Source organism: Prunus avium, chromosome 3, assembly GCF_965620075.1.
Source record: "Prunus avium chromosome 3, drPruAviu1.hap1.1, whole genome shotgun sequence".
NCBI classification, from domain to species: domain Eukaryota; kingdom Viridiplantae; phylum Streptophyta; class Magnoliopsida; order Rosales; family Rosaceae; genus Prunus; species Prunus avium.
Window position 1 is genome coordinate 5,954,385 of NC_142286.1, and position 13,238 is coordinate 5,967,622.

A 13,238-nucleotide genomic window follows, 5' to 3' on the forward strand; every position below is an offset into this window, starting at 1 on the left:
CGAAAACAAACTTGTCTTCTTTCCTTTGCTTACATGAAATGAGTATTGGTAGTATTTTGTACATCCTACGTATTTATTAGCACGTGGGTATTTGAATTATTCCGATTCATGAAGATCACACGTGGGTATTTGAATTGTTCCGATTCATGAAGATCAAGAATTAGATTGATTGGCGGAGTGGGTGATTCCTATCTAGGATTTCTCTCTCCTATTTCAAGTGGTCTTGAGAATTGACATTAAAGTAGGTTAAAATTTTCTCTATTTCCGCACTATTCCGATTCCGATCCTCTCAAAATTTTTACACAAAAGTTTATATAACTTATATTGATATTAATAGAAATCTTAAATCATACAAAAGGATTCATGTGACACATACTAAGATATGGAAACTGAAGTAACTTTCTTTTGCATATGGTACCAACTTAGACAGTTGCCTACCAACTACCACTTGGTATAGCGGTATTTCTCTCCCCTTACATGGAAAGACATTTCAGGTTCAAATCTCTCACCTCATCGATAAAGAAAAAAAAAAACAAGTTGGTAAAAGGTTGGGTTTCTTGTGTCTAATACTAAGTCATATATATACATTTTTTATTACAAGCAATTTTGGAGGAGATGGGAATTGAACCTAGGACCATGGATGCAGAGGTAAATGATCTTATCAAATTGATGGAGCTACAAGTCCCTTGCCTAAATTGGACTCTTTGTTGTCGATGTTAAGCATGTTTTTCATATATGAATTGGTCCACCAAATCCCTCAATTAGGTATCATGTTCAAATAATGTCTTTTATTTTACGAAAATTGACTTACATATTCATTATGACACACAAACCTTGGTAAAAAAATACTCACCTTACAAATACTCAATTTCGAACGTAAAAGTACCAAATTATCCTCCATACAAGGCAAGCCACATTGGAGAAGGGGTTGATCAATCACAAGCTCGTGGGATCAGCTACTTCGCGCACAAAATTAAACATGACAGTTTGCAAAGCTTCTCACTTCACTTATAAGTACACAGCGGCATCGGCAACGACAGTTGTTGGCTGGGACTTCTTCTCTTCTTTGTTTTCCCTCTTCCCTATCTCCTTTCTTCTCCTTACTGAAACGACAACGACGAACTGACTAGGAACAATGTTGGGGTGTGCTTTTGTCGCATCATTTTCCTTTGAAGGCCAAAATCAATTCGTCATACTGTTTTAGCAATTAGCATGAGTGGAATTTGCCCGCCTGAGGTGTAAATTTATGTGCAAATCCCCGTTACTTATGGCAAAAATGGTTGCCAAATCGTTTGCTTTAAAGCGATCAATATCAACCTATCCTCATCTCTCTGAGAGACTTAATCAAACAGGTAAGCCGCATTATTCTATGTATCAATTTCAGCTTAGACATGTGAAGCATTTGTTTCCAATTCAATTTCTGCAATCGGGTTTTCTTTGACTGTTTTGTTTTTTATTTGGTTGGCAAGGTTATGCTGTACTTTTTAACAACTTGTATCTCTGTATTAGCATGGTTTTGATTGACTATACCGACATTTCTTCTATATTAACATGTTGTTATGTTGTGGCTTAGCAGAAAATGAGATAGTTAAAATGTTCCGGTTGCACCGTGCTTCTGGAGAAGTGCAAAACTTTCCCATGAGTAGGAATATGTCAAGGAAGGACCCTTCAGTTAGGATGTTGGATGAGAGGTTCACAAAGATTTTGAAAATTTTCAAATGGGGACCTGATGCAGAAAAGGCCCTGGAAGTGCTGAAGTTGAGAGTGGATCATCGATTGGTTCTCGCGGTTCTCAAGATTGATGTTGAAGTCAATGTTAAGAGTCAGTTTTTCAAGTGGGCTGGGAAGAGAAGGAATTTCAAACACGATTCAACCACATACATGGCGCTGATCCGTTGCTTGGATGAGGCTGGTGGTGTTGGTGAAATGTGGAAAACCATCCAAGAAATGGTTCGGAGTACATGTGTTATTGAGCCAGCTGAATTATCTGAAATCATAAGAATCTTAGGCAGGGCTAAGATGGTAAACAAGGCACTATCTGTCTTCTACCAGATCAAAGGCCACAAGTGCAAACCAACAGCAAACACTTACAACTCCATGATCTTAATGCTGATGCAAGAAGGTCATCATGACAAGGTCCATGAGCTCTATAATGAGATGTGCAATGAGGTTAACTGTCTCCCAGACACGGTTACATACAGTGCACTAATATCGGCATTTGGGAAATTGGGTCGTGATGATTCTGCCATTAGGTTGTTTGATGAAATGAAGGATAATGGTTTGCATCCAACTGCAAAGATTTATACTACCCTGTTGGCAATCTTTTTCAAGTTGGGAAAGGTTGAGAAAGCTTTAAGCCTGGCCCAGGAGATGGGAGAGAAGGGGTGTCCGCCTACTGTGTTTACCTACACTGAATTGATAAAGGGGCTTGGCAAAGCTGGTAGGGTTGAAGATGCTTGTGTTATATACAAAAACCTTCTGAGGGAGGGTTGTAAGCCTGATGTCGTGCTCATTAACAATTTGATAAACATTTTGGGAAAGGAAGGTCGTATAGAAGATTCTATTAAGCTTTTCAACGAGATGGTTTCTTTGCGTTGCACACCTAATGTGGTGACATACAACACTATAATTAAAGCTTTATTTGAATCCAAAGCTCCAGCTTCTGAAGCTGCGTCATGGTTTGAGAAGATGAAAGTTAATGGCATTGTTCCCAGCTCATTTACCTATTCAATTCTTATTGATGGTTTTTGCAAAACAAATAGAGTTGAGAAAGCTCTGTTGCTTCTTGAGGAGATGGATGAAAAGGGGTTTCCTCCTTGTCCAGCTGCGTATTGCAGCCTGATCAACAGTCTTGGAAAAGCAAAGCGGTATGAAGCTGCAAATGAGTTATTTCAAGAATTGAAAGAGAACTGTGGGCGTTCAAGTGCTAGGGTATATGCTGTGATGATTAAACATTTTGGGAAATGCGGGCGTCTCGATGAAGCTTTGGATCTTTTTAATGAGATGAAGAAACTCGGATGCACTCCAGATGTGTATGCTTATAATGCGCTCATGTCAGGGATGGTGAGGGCTGGCATGATAGATGAAGCACATTCCTTGCTTAAAGTAATGGAAGAAAATGGTTGCATTCCAGACCTAAACTCGCAAAATATCATTTTAAATGGCTTGGCCAGGACAGGGGGACCAAGTCGGGCTTCGGAAATGTTTTCCAAGATGAAGCATTCTAAGATTCAACCAGATGCAGTTTCTTATAACACTGTTCTTGGTTGTCTCAGCCGAGCTGGTATGCTTGAGGAGGCTGCAAAGCTGATGAAAGAAATGGATTCAAAAGGTTTTCAATATGATCTCATCACTTACTCATCAATACTTGAGGCGGTTGGCAAGGTTGATGATGTTCGCAAGACTTCCTCAGAGGGATATGGTATGAGATAGTTTCTCTTCTTTTACTTACACTACATACCCAGGGTTAAGGGCTGTTTCTGATTAAGATGATTGAAAACCTGCTAATAAGAAGAAAAACAAAAAATGAACTTGTGAAAGTATGCAATATCAGTTGGTACCACATGCATAATTATCAGTTACGATGTATGGGCTAATGTTTTGAGCTGTTCATATGACACTGTTTTTCTTAATTGCATGTGAGCTATGTGATTGATATACACTATGTCCTAGTAATCAAATTTTTAGTATTGCTGCTATAAACCGTCTGCTGTATACTTAACTCACTCATGAAATGCTGATTCTTCTGCAGGTTATACGCCCTATTAAGCGTCAGCAGCACAGCCGTATATCCTACAAATTTCAAGTATCTTCCAGTTGGAATTTGCTGGAAGAAAAGAAAAGAAAAACTCTAATAAACCACTTATTATAAAGACAGTGGATTGTAGAAAACCCAATTCAAATGTTACCTTTGTAAATACGATTTGAATGAAGGTTGTTCTTCGGCTACACAATCCGCACTGCCTCATGTGTTGTAACTTAAGCAGGAGATGGACAAATTCAGTGCTGAAATGCAGAAGCTGTTAATTGTAGTAATATGAAAGAATGTTATGAACTCATGTTCATTCACCGCCTATATTTGTAAGGCATAATTGATCCTGATGTGTTTCATTGTACCCAATTGGAAATTTGATTATCAGTGACTTATAACCATACATTCCACCTCTTGAATTCTAAATGTTGTTTCACTCTTTATTTTTCAAATGCACTAGATTTCACTAGTCCCATGGGGACAAAGTGGATGCAGCACCCCAATCTGGAGGCTTGCAGCATTAACGTTCATGTCCTTTTAAGTAATATTATGGGTGGATAAGGTTGTAATTGTCATTTCCTTTTAAATGATGGTTGAGAACTCAGGGATGAGTTTAGACTAGGTTCTGCATTTTGTAACAAAAACAAAACAAACAAAACTCAGGAAGCAAGGTATATGGATCTGCCAAAAATGAAAACATATATATTGTTGCATCTTCATGATTTTCAGCTCAAAATGCTGGCAGAGGCAATCAAAATAGAAAACAGACCACCAGCAAACAAGTGGATAGATATCAGACCATCAACATGGGACAAAAGGGAACAGAACTAGGCAATACAATAGTAATTCGAATTTTCATATTTCTACTACCATATCTGCTACAACATCAACAACTTATTTCCATAAAAGAGATTAAAAGGGATAAAGGCCCCCAATTGTTACAACAACAGCTAGCAGTTAACATAACTAGTTGACATTATAGATAGATACTCGTATCACCCACTAGCATTTTCAGCAGAGATATCATTCTCCTCGTCATCACCCTGCTGTATTTTCGCAATCTCAGCCTGCGCTCTCTCCATAATCTGCCTTTTCTGCATTTCCAAGTCCCTGTGGAAATCCATCCTCATCTTCTCTAGCTCTACCATCTGCTGCCTTTTACTAGTTTCAATCTTCTCATATATGTCACTGAATTTCTGAATAGAATCAGCAAGCAATCTAAAGGAACACCGATCATCATTGTCCCTTCCGTACCTTCTCTTCTTGGGTGGTAGCCCATCTGAATCATCATCCGCTCCCTCAGCAGATTCTGAATTTCCTGGACTATCCCTCATCTCATCCAACCCATTTGCACGGTTCAAATACACTCTAGGGTTCATGAAAACATACTCCCCTGAGTCCAAACCACAAGAGAGGCCAGATTGCTGTTGTGGCGATGACATTAACATATCCATCTTCTTGAAATAAACCCACTTGCTGCTAGCACCACCAGTCTCTGCAAACTTGAGCCTCTCCTTTTTGTACTTCTTCTTCAAGGTATCCAACCGATTGCGACATTGTGTGTCTGTCCTTTCAATCTTTGACACCTCTGAAACCTTCTCCGCTACCTCTTGCCACTCCTCAGAGCGAAGACTCTTTTTCCCACGTTGAAGAAACCGATCACCCCAAGCATCTAGTAACACAAATGTCTCATGCTCAGTCCAATCAGTAAGCGAATTCCGGCCACCAATTGACTGTCTTGGAGCAGAGGGTGCAGCAGCTGGAGGAACTGGTTGACGAGGAGCAAATTCATAACTTGAGATCAAATTCTTCAACTTCCGCTTCTTTGGGTGCTTTTTTAAATCAGCATCATCAATCATTCTATTATAAACTTTGCTCTTATTATCATCTTCATCCTCCTCATCCTCCTCATCATCAACATCATCTTCGTCATCATCATCATCATCAACATCTTTGTGAACAGACGGATAACCATTTTGACCATTGTTGTCTTCTTCTTCCTCACCCAACTCTTCATCCTCTTCATCCTCATCGTCCTCTTCATCATCAACATAGTGACTACCAACTGGCCTAGAATATGGACCACTACGAACAGGAAGCTTCTGCCTTTGAGAAGAACCATAACCCTGCTGGTGATTCACACCATATGGGTTTGGAGGATACCTTGCATCATCTTCGGTGTCATCCATTTCAACACGAACTCAAGATTAACAACAACAAAACCACCACAAATAAGATACACCAGTAAGACCCTACTTGCTAGTTCCAAACCACCAATTTCTCAGTTTCAATAGGGCTAAACTCCAAAAAAATCCATACCATTATCATTTTTCAGCTAGCTTCTTATTCCAATCAACAACTTCTCCTTCTTCATATAACTAAAACCCCAAATCATCCAAGCTCATGAACCTCTGTTATCATCACCATCATCCACAAAAAATTTCTTTTGAAAAAAGAAAAACTGAAACTAGCTCCAAATCAGCATTTTGTTTTAGAAAATCACGAAAACATCAAAACCCCGATGAATATCTCTCTAAAAAGAAACCTATTTTTATGGTGAAAATCGTTGTCAGAGAATTCAATACCCTTAGGTCAATAGACTGGTAAGTAAACCCTAACAAAGTCACCAAATTTATCATTCCAAACTCATGAAAAGTAAAACAAAAACTAACCCACCATCCGTTTTCCCAAAATTTCCTAATTCTTAAGCTCAATTCAAACTCCAGCAGTTTCAAAATCGAGAAATGGAGCCCTTATCTCTTACCTCAAAGGACAAGTTTTTACAGACTTGAAAGATCGAAACTTCTCTCAAAATTTCCTCAGTCGCAAGCCAAATTGGAGCTTCTGAAAGAGCTTCAACTCGAAATTTCCTCAAAGTTGAAATTAATTGTGTGTCTCCTTCCAGGAAAACTGAGATGGGAAAAGAAAAGACAAGAAGGCAGAGAGAGTAAAGAATTGGGGATAAAATAAGGTCACTGGAACTGCTATATCACACGCCTGGTGCGTTATTGTTTATTTTCTCCTTTTTTTTTCTTTGGTACAGATGGGTTAATGCGCTATTGTTTTTTTTTTTTTTTTTTTTCTTTCTGGGCTTTTTGGGCCTAGTGAATGCTGGTTTGAGCTGGGTCCTAGTTTGGAAAAAGTTCACACCTAGTTGATATTTATATTTTAGTTTATCAAATTATAAAAAAAAATACAAATACAGATTTTTATGTGATGTTAACATTTTTTATGCAAACGATATTATTCTTTAATATAATTTAAACTATGAGAACGGGTATTCGAATTCGGGTGTATAGTGGGGCTAAATCCATATATGTTGTGGTGTTAACATTATATGTTAGTAATTTAACCATAAATATTGACTATCATTCCTAAATTTGAAAAAAGAAAGAAAAAAGAAACAATCTTTCATGAGTTGTGCCCTTGCCATAGATGGTTGGTAGATGGGTCCTCAAAGCTCTAGAGTCACTTTTTTGTTTTATTTGTTTATTTTAGACATGGCCTTATTATTAAGCTGATGTACCATGCACACCACATATATAAAAGAAATAGGATTTGAGAGATACGTTGCACTTGTTTGTGTTTCTTTTTCCATTTTTAGCAATAAAGAAAAGGAATACAAGAGCACCAAAAAGGAGGGATAGAAAGGAAAAAGAGCAAAGAAATTATAAATGAATTTGATTTTTTTTATAAATATAAGTAATAGTCTATAATGGGGAGGGGGTTTCTCACACACAAACACTACTAAAGTGTCATGTTTGAACCAAAGACCCATGTTCACTATCAAGGTGTCATGTTCGAACCTGAGACCAGTCAATGCTCTTTTCCATTGTGCCAGACTCTGTTGGCTGAATTTGATTATTAGAACTTGGGTTCAAAACATCTATGAAGAATTGAATTATGATTGAGATGGGATTGAATTATGAGGTAGGATTTGATTGTATTTGATTACATTGAATTGCATTGGATTACATTGACTTACATTGAATTGGAGAGTATAACACTAATCCAATTATGCGTTTGGTACTACACATAAAATATGATAGAGTTAGACACAATTCAATCTAACTTAGTCCCAACCTTTTGATGGGATTCATAATCCTACTACACTTAACCCTAATAAGATAAGAGTTTAGTATATCATTTGAAAACTCCGTGCATGACAATGAGCTAGTTATAAAAATAAAAAAAATAAAAAAAGAGTTCATTCCTTTTTGAGGATCAAAGTTTAATTGAAAATTTACAAGTTTTCTCAAAATTTTGCGTGACAATGTACAAGTTAATTAAACAGATATATTCTTCATTTACATATTCTTATCCTCAAGGACCACGTATTTTGACAAGTTAAACAAACGAATAAATATAGGCGTGGGCACGGTCCGGTTTGGTCCGGTTTCACCCTCAAACCACAGCTGAACCAATTAAACTTTCACGGTCCGGTTTGGTTCGGTTTGAGCTAAAATCAAAATCAAAACCAAACCAAACCAAACCATTCATATCCGGTTTGGTGCGGTTTGGTTCGGCCGGTTTAGGCATAAAAATAAAACATCATTTTCTTCATGTCACCGAACATGTTCATTCTCAAGTTCCCTAATATCAAACACAAAACATTCACTAATCATACAACCCAAAGAGGTAAAGAAAAAACAGACGAAAAAAAAGTACCTGCAAGCAATAATAATTATTATAGAACATGATTCTCAAAGAAATACAATCCTATTGTACTTAATTATATGGTTATTACAAATCATGATTTAAAAAACAGTGATAATCCTTCCAAATAGCAGCCCCATCAAATTCAACACAACATTCTGCACATCAAAACAGTTAAATAAAACTTTTCTCCCTCTCTGCTGATATTCTCATTCTGCACATAAAAACAACAATAATGGGTTTCAGAAGAATATTGTATAGCGCTCTGTAATGTAATCGCATCATTCACACAGCAAATCCAACATGCTAAATCACCATTTTTTTATACTAGAAACATTCAGCTCTAGGAATGAAAATTGAAGCAAACCAACAACACATTACTAGTCTAGCAACAGAAACATAGAGCAGCTTACTCATTTTATCTCCTTGTGGAACGTAGAGATGAATCTGAGCCCTACCCTTTTTTTTCCCTTGAATTGACAAACCAACAAAAGAAGTCTCCAGCCAACCAAAAAAACAAACCAGCGAAAAGAAAAAAAGAAGGGAAAAAAAAAGAAGTAAAGCCAAGAGAAAAAAAACGCAGCCAAGTAAACCTGAAGAAGAGAACTCCTCCACGCAGCCAAGCCAACAAAAGGGAAGTCAAGGAAAAAAAGGGGAAGCAAAAGTACCCCATCTTCTCTTTTAACTTTCTGGAAATCCCACCCACCCACCCCATTGCACCCACACATCACCATCGCAGAATCCACCTCTCTCCCTCTCCCAACCATTTTCTTCATCACAGCACAGTTAGCACCCAAACAAATCTTGATAAGCTAATCTAATAACCCACTAATTTCACTAGAAAAAAAGATAAAATGAAGACCCATATGTATCTAAATCATCAAAAGCCATGAGATATATGAACCCAAATCAGAAAGTTGAGCAAGAAAACCATCAAATCTACACAGAGAGAGAGAGAGAGAGAGAGAGAGAGAGAGAGAGAGAGAGAGAGAGAGAGAGAGAGAGAGAGAGAGATTACAGTGGGGAGACGAAGAGGCCAAAGGTGATGAAAATGGAGATGAATGATGCGATGACATGAGAGTAGTGAGTGTTGTGTGCGGCTAGGGTTAGGAAACGGAGGAGAGGCTGAGAGAAATGTGAGGGAGAGGTAGAGAGTGACTAGATCCGTGAGTTTTAGTTTTGGATGAGTTTTTCAGGCTTTTGGAGTCCAATCATGTGCGGAATGGTGCATGATAACACTTACAAAATAACCACTCAAGCCTTGCCACATGTAAAATATATTTAACAAATAATAAATTTATTTCTAATCAGTCCGGTTCGGTTTAGGACAGTTTACAAAGTTCTCAAACCGCAGCGAACCAAACCAAACCGGTTCGGATCGGTTTTTGAAACTGTTGACTTTTTCTTTGGTCAAAACCAAACCAAACCAAACCAATATAATCGGTTCGGCCGGTGTAACCGGATCGGCCGGATTGATGCCCACCCCTAAATAAATATCCTCTATTTTTCACAAACTGGAAAAGGCAACGGCCATATATTTTACTGTAAACGAGTGACTACCTGAGAGAGAAGATTTACAACAGAAGATGCCGCCACATTGCCATAACTCCAAAAGGTCCAAAACTGAGAATATACGTAGTTTTATACCAAGCCGCATACAATACGTAACCTTTGTTAATCGTGTGTATGTGTAAATGAAAGAGAAATAGAGAAGTATATCAGTTTTCTCCTCAGTGAAGAGCCTCTGTCTCTCTGGTTTTCAGTGCATACAATATAAGAAAGGAAAATATGAGTTATAAAAGTGAAGGCAAGTTAAAGTTACAGACTTTTTCACTGTCTATCTGTGCTTTATGTGGATTGTTTTTGTAGTCTCAACTTCATCAGTGAAGTTTCGGAGAAGAAAGCCAGGTGGGTTTTCCGTACTTTTTTCCTATTTCCTGTGGGTCTGTATTTTTGTCTCATTGATCCATTTGAATTTTGATTTTGGGACTTCAAAACTGAATCTTGATTTTTTGTTTTAACTTTTCAGTTGTTTACTGTGACTTAGTGTTCTTGAGGTTCATTAGGATGCGTGTATCGGCCTTTCAGTTGTGCAAAATATTCAGATTTTAATCATAATGGATACCCTTTGATGCATTTTGAAGGATTGATTAATCACTTGCTGTATATTTGTGACTGCATTTGCTACTTAGCTCTTGGGTACCCTTGAATTCTTTATCATCCCCGAGCAAGTTTAAACGAATTTAAGTATTTGTTTGGGAAAATCAAAGGGATCTATATCTGATTTTAGTATGAATTAACTTATTTCTGCACTTAGTTTGGTCTCTAAGCTTCTTGAGTTTGTAATTTAAGTTGTACTCTCTAGGTTGTTCTGGGATTTTTGATTAGTTATAATTGGGAAATTTTTAATCTTGATCATCAATCCATGTTTTTACATTTATTTCTGAATGTGTCAACAAAATTTCTCATTTGGGTTGCCCTTGATTTTCCCTGGCTGTATAATGGTTCATTGATGCATGCTCATGGTTTACCCTTCTTTCCTCTGATTATGTCCAGTTGATTTTATTCGATTGTACTCCTAATTATTCCACTGGAAATTACGTTTTGGACAATTATCTTCTCATTTGTTCCTTTCTTTTTGTCATCAGTGCTTACAAGATGCATTTCCACTTCCTATTATCCATAATTTGCACTCAAGCTTTATCATTTGTGTAGCTAGGTGGATGGTCAATGTTGCTCACAACCTGCTTCTTCACTCATTTTGATTACGGTGTTGGTTTTTTTTTTTTTTTTTTTTTTTTCTTTTTCATATGACAGGTTTCAAACTTAGGATTTACCTTTTTCCCATCCTACTCCAGGATTTAGTGGTTACTACCATCGATATACAGTAAGGAATTGCTGGTTCCTCTTAAGAGAAGTGAGCTGTTTAGAATATTACAGAGGAAGATAAGCATGTCACGTGCAAAAAGTTTGTGCGAGGTGATCTAATGGCTTATTCTAATATGTTAAACCTGAAACATACAAGCAACTCACTTTTCAGTATTCCTGGTTTCTTTACAGGGTTTGGTAATAAAGGTTCGTCAGATTCTGACTCAGTTAGGAGCCCTACATCTCCTCTAGATTTCAGAGTTCTTTACAATCTTAGCAACCCATTTAGTCTTAAGTCTGGTAGACCATCGTCCCAAAATGGAAATAAAAAGAAATGGGATTGTAGTAAAGAAGGCCTCGGCATTGTCAATTCACTAGGTGATGAAACTAAAGCAACTAGTGAAGTTATTGGTTCACCAAAGAGGAAGAATATAATTTTTGGATCACAGGTGAAAACTAACATCTCTAACTCCTCAAAGATTTATTATGATTCAGACGATTGTTCCATCAAGTCCAAATCTTTAAATAGGAACTACATAACTCTCGATCCCCAACACCAAGCAGACAAAGTGTATGGTTTCTTTGGGAGTGTGGGGCGTCCTTTGGAATCTGAACCATCTGAAAACATTGCATCATGCTTGTTAAACTCCAGTGGTTCCTCACAAAGTGGCTCTATGTATGATCCAAACTTGAGGTTCAAAAGTCTTGATTCAATGGATAAAATTTTGAGTTCATCTTTAGTTTTAGGCAGAAGTTTCCAAGTAGAAAATTCAGTGGGTTTCAAACCCAGTTCACTTCCAGTACCTATTGCCTCTACCCATCAATATGCATCCTCTATCTCTGCAAGAGAGATAGAACTGTCTGAGGATTATACCTGTATAATTTCTCATGGTCCAAAACCTAAGACAACTCATATTTTTGGGGACTGTATTTTGGAATGTCACACAAATGAGTTAAACAATTTTGATGAAGCAAAACTCTGGATAGAATCACCTCGAGTGGCTAAGTGCCAGGACAGATTGGCAAATGAGCATTTGGATGAAGCTTTGAGATTCTGTTACACCTGCAAGAAGACCTTGGAAGGAGAAGAAATGTACATGTGCAGGTTTGTTTCAAACATCTGTTTGCAATTTTCACTCAACTCCCCTTTTACTATGGAGGCTGAGGTTTTCTCTGAATTTTTGCAGAGGTGAGAAAGCATTTTGTAGTTTCGATTGTCATTCGGAGAAGATTTTTGCTGAAGAGGAAACAGAAAGTAGGTGTGATAATTCTGCAGGTAGCTCTTCTGAAAGCTGCCGTGAAGATCTCTTCTTATCGGGCATGCATTGTGAGGACATAGAATAGGTCTTGCTGTCTATCATTTTGAGCTGATGGATTTCAAGTGGCTGAACGCCCTGATCATCAGTTTTTTCCTTATTGTTTCCTAATTCGCTGCAAGTACTTATCTAAGAAACCCTTTGGACCTGGTGAACTCATTAGTGAGTGCACGGGATATTTAAATAACACCTTACCATTTACTTCTCATTATTTCTTGAGATATATGTATGATGTTTTATCTTTGACAACTTATATCATGGAAAGGTCACAGATTGTTATATCCCAGTTTGTGTGTGCTTTTCTGTGCACTCCCACATGGATTGTGCATTAGGTTAATCAGCGTTGTTTAAGCGATTTTTAGTAATTGTTCATTTTCAGGTAACGCATCGATTTCCTGCGTTGTGGCAGATGGTATTACAGTCAGCGTATGTTTGAACTATGCTTTTACTGTACTAAAGCTCTCAAGTAATTTAATCTTCAAAATCTATGTTATGGTGTGGTGAGAATATACTGTGCATTTGGGATTCACTGCTGCTAGTTAATGTTTTCCAATAAGGCGTTTAATTTATTTGCTGCAGCATTCTCCTCCTGGTACATCTTAACCAACCCCATCCTTTTGTGTTAGAAATCTTTGCTTTTTGTCTAT

At 37.6% G+C, this 13,238-nt stretch overlaps 3 protein-coding genes and 1 long non-coding RNA gene across 7 annotated transcripts; 2 read left to right on the plus strand and 2 right to left on the minus strand.

Moving 5' to 3' along the window:
- The first annotated feature begins 935 nt into the window (after positions 1-935).
- Positions 936-4,194, plus strand: LOC110769547 (Pentatricopeptide repeat (PPR-like) superfamily protein). Of its 2 annotated transcripts, none has more exons than XM_021973549.2 (3): positions 936-1,352; positions 1,577-3,421; positions 3,752-4,194. In XM_021973549.2, the coding sequence occupies exons 1-3, from the start codon at positions 1,247-1,249 to the stop codon at positions 3,766-3,768; spliced, it is 1,968 nt and encodes a 655-aa protein (XP_021829241.2). In that variant the 5' UTR covers positions 936-1,246; the 3' UTR covers positions 3,769-4,194. The 2 variants fall into 2 exon arrangements, with proteins under 2 accessions (XP_021829241.2, XP_088106566.1); XM_088250440.1 differs by lacking the exon at positions 3,752-4,194 and adding an exon at positions 3,491-3,707.
- A 385-nt stretch (positions 4,195-4,579) lies between these two features.
- Positions 4,580-6,756, minus strand: LOC110769487 (uncharacterized). Its single transcript, XM_021973469.2, has one exon. The coding sequence runs from the start codon at positions 5,938-5,940 to the stop codon at positions 4,747-4,749; it is 1,194 nt and encodes a 397-aa protein (XP_021829161.1). The 5' UTR covers positions 5,941-6,756; the 3' UTR covers positions 4,580-4,746.
- A 1,659-nt stretch (positions 6,757-8,415) lies between these two features.
- On the minus strand, positions 8,416-9,647 carry LOC148295508 (uncharacterized). Its single transcript, XR_015834661.1, has 2 exons — positions 9,426-9,647; positions 8,416-8,621 (listed from the first exon to the last, which is right to left on the minus strand). It is a non-coding gene; the product is annotated as an uncharacterized LOC148295508 (long non-coding RNA).
- Positions 9,648-10,068: 421 nt separating this feature from the next.
- LOC110769530 (FCS-Like Zinc finger 10) lies at positions 10,069-12,872 on the plus strand. 3 transcript variants are annotated; one of them, XM_088251291.1, is made up of 3 exons: positions 10,069-10,315; positions 11,123-12,380; positions 12,463-12,872. In XM_088251291.1, the coding sequence occupies exons 2-3, from the start codon at positions 11,395-11,397 to the stop codon at positions 12,617-12,619; spliced, it is 1,143 nt and encodes a 380-aa protein (XP_088107417.1). In that variant the 5' UTR covers positions 10,069-10,315; positions 11,123-11,394; the 3' UTR covers positions 12,620-12,872. The 3 variants fall into 3 exon arrangements, with proteins under 3 accessions (XP_088107417.1, XP_088107418.1, XP_021829225.2); XM_088251292.1 differs by having other exon boundaries at positions 11,127-12,380; XM_021973533.2 differs by having other exon boundaries at positions 11,225-12,380.
- Positions 12,873-13,238: the final 366 nt, after the last annotated feature.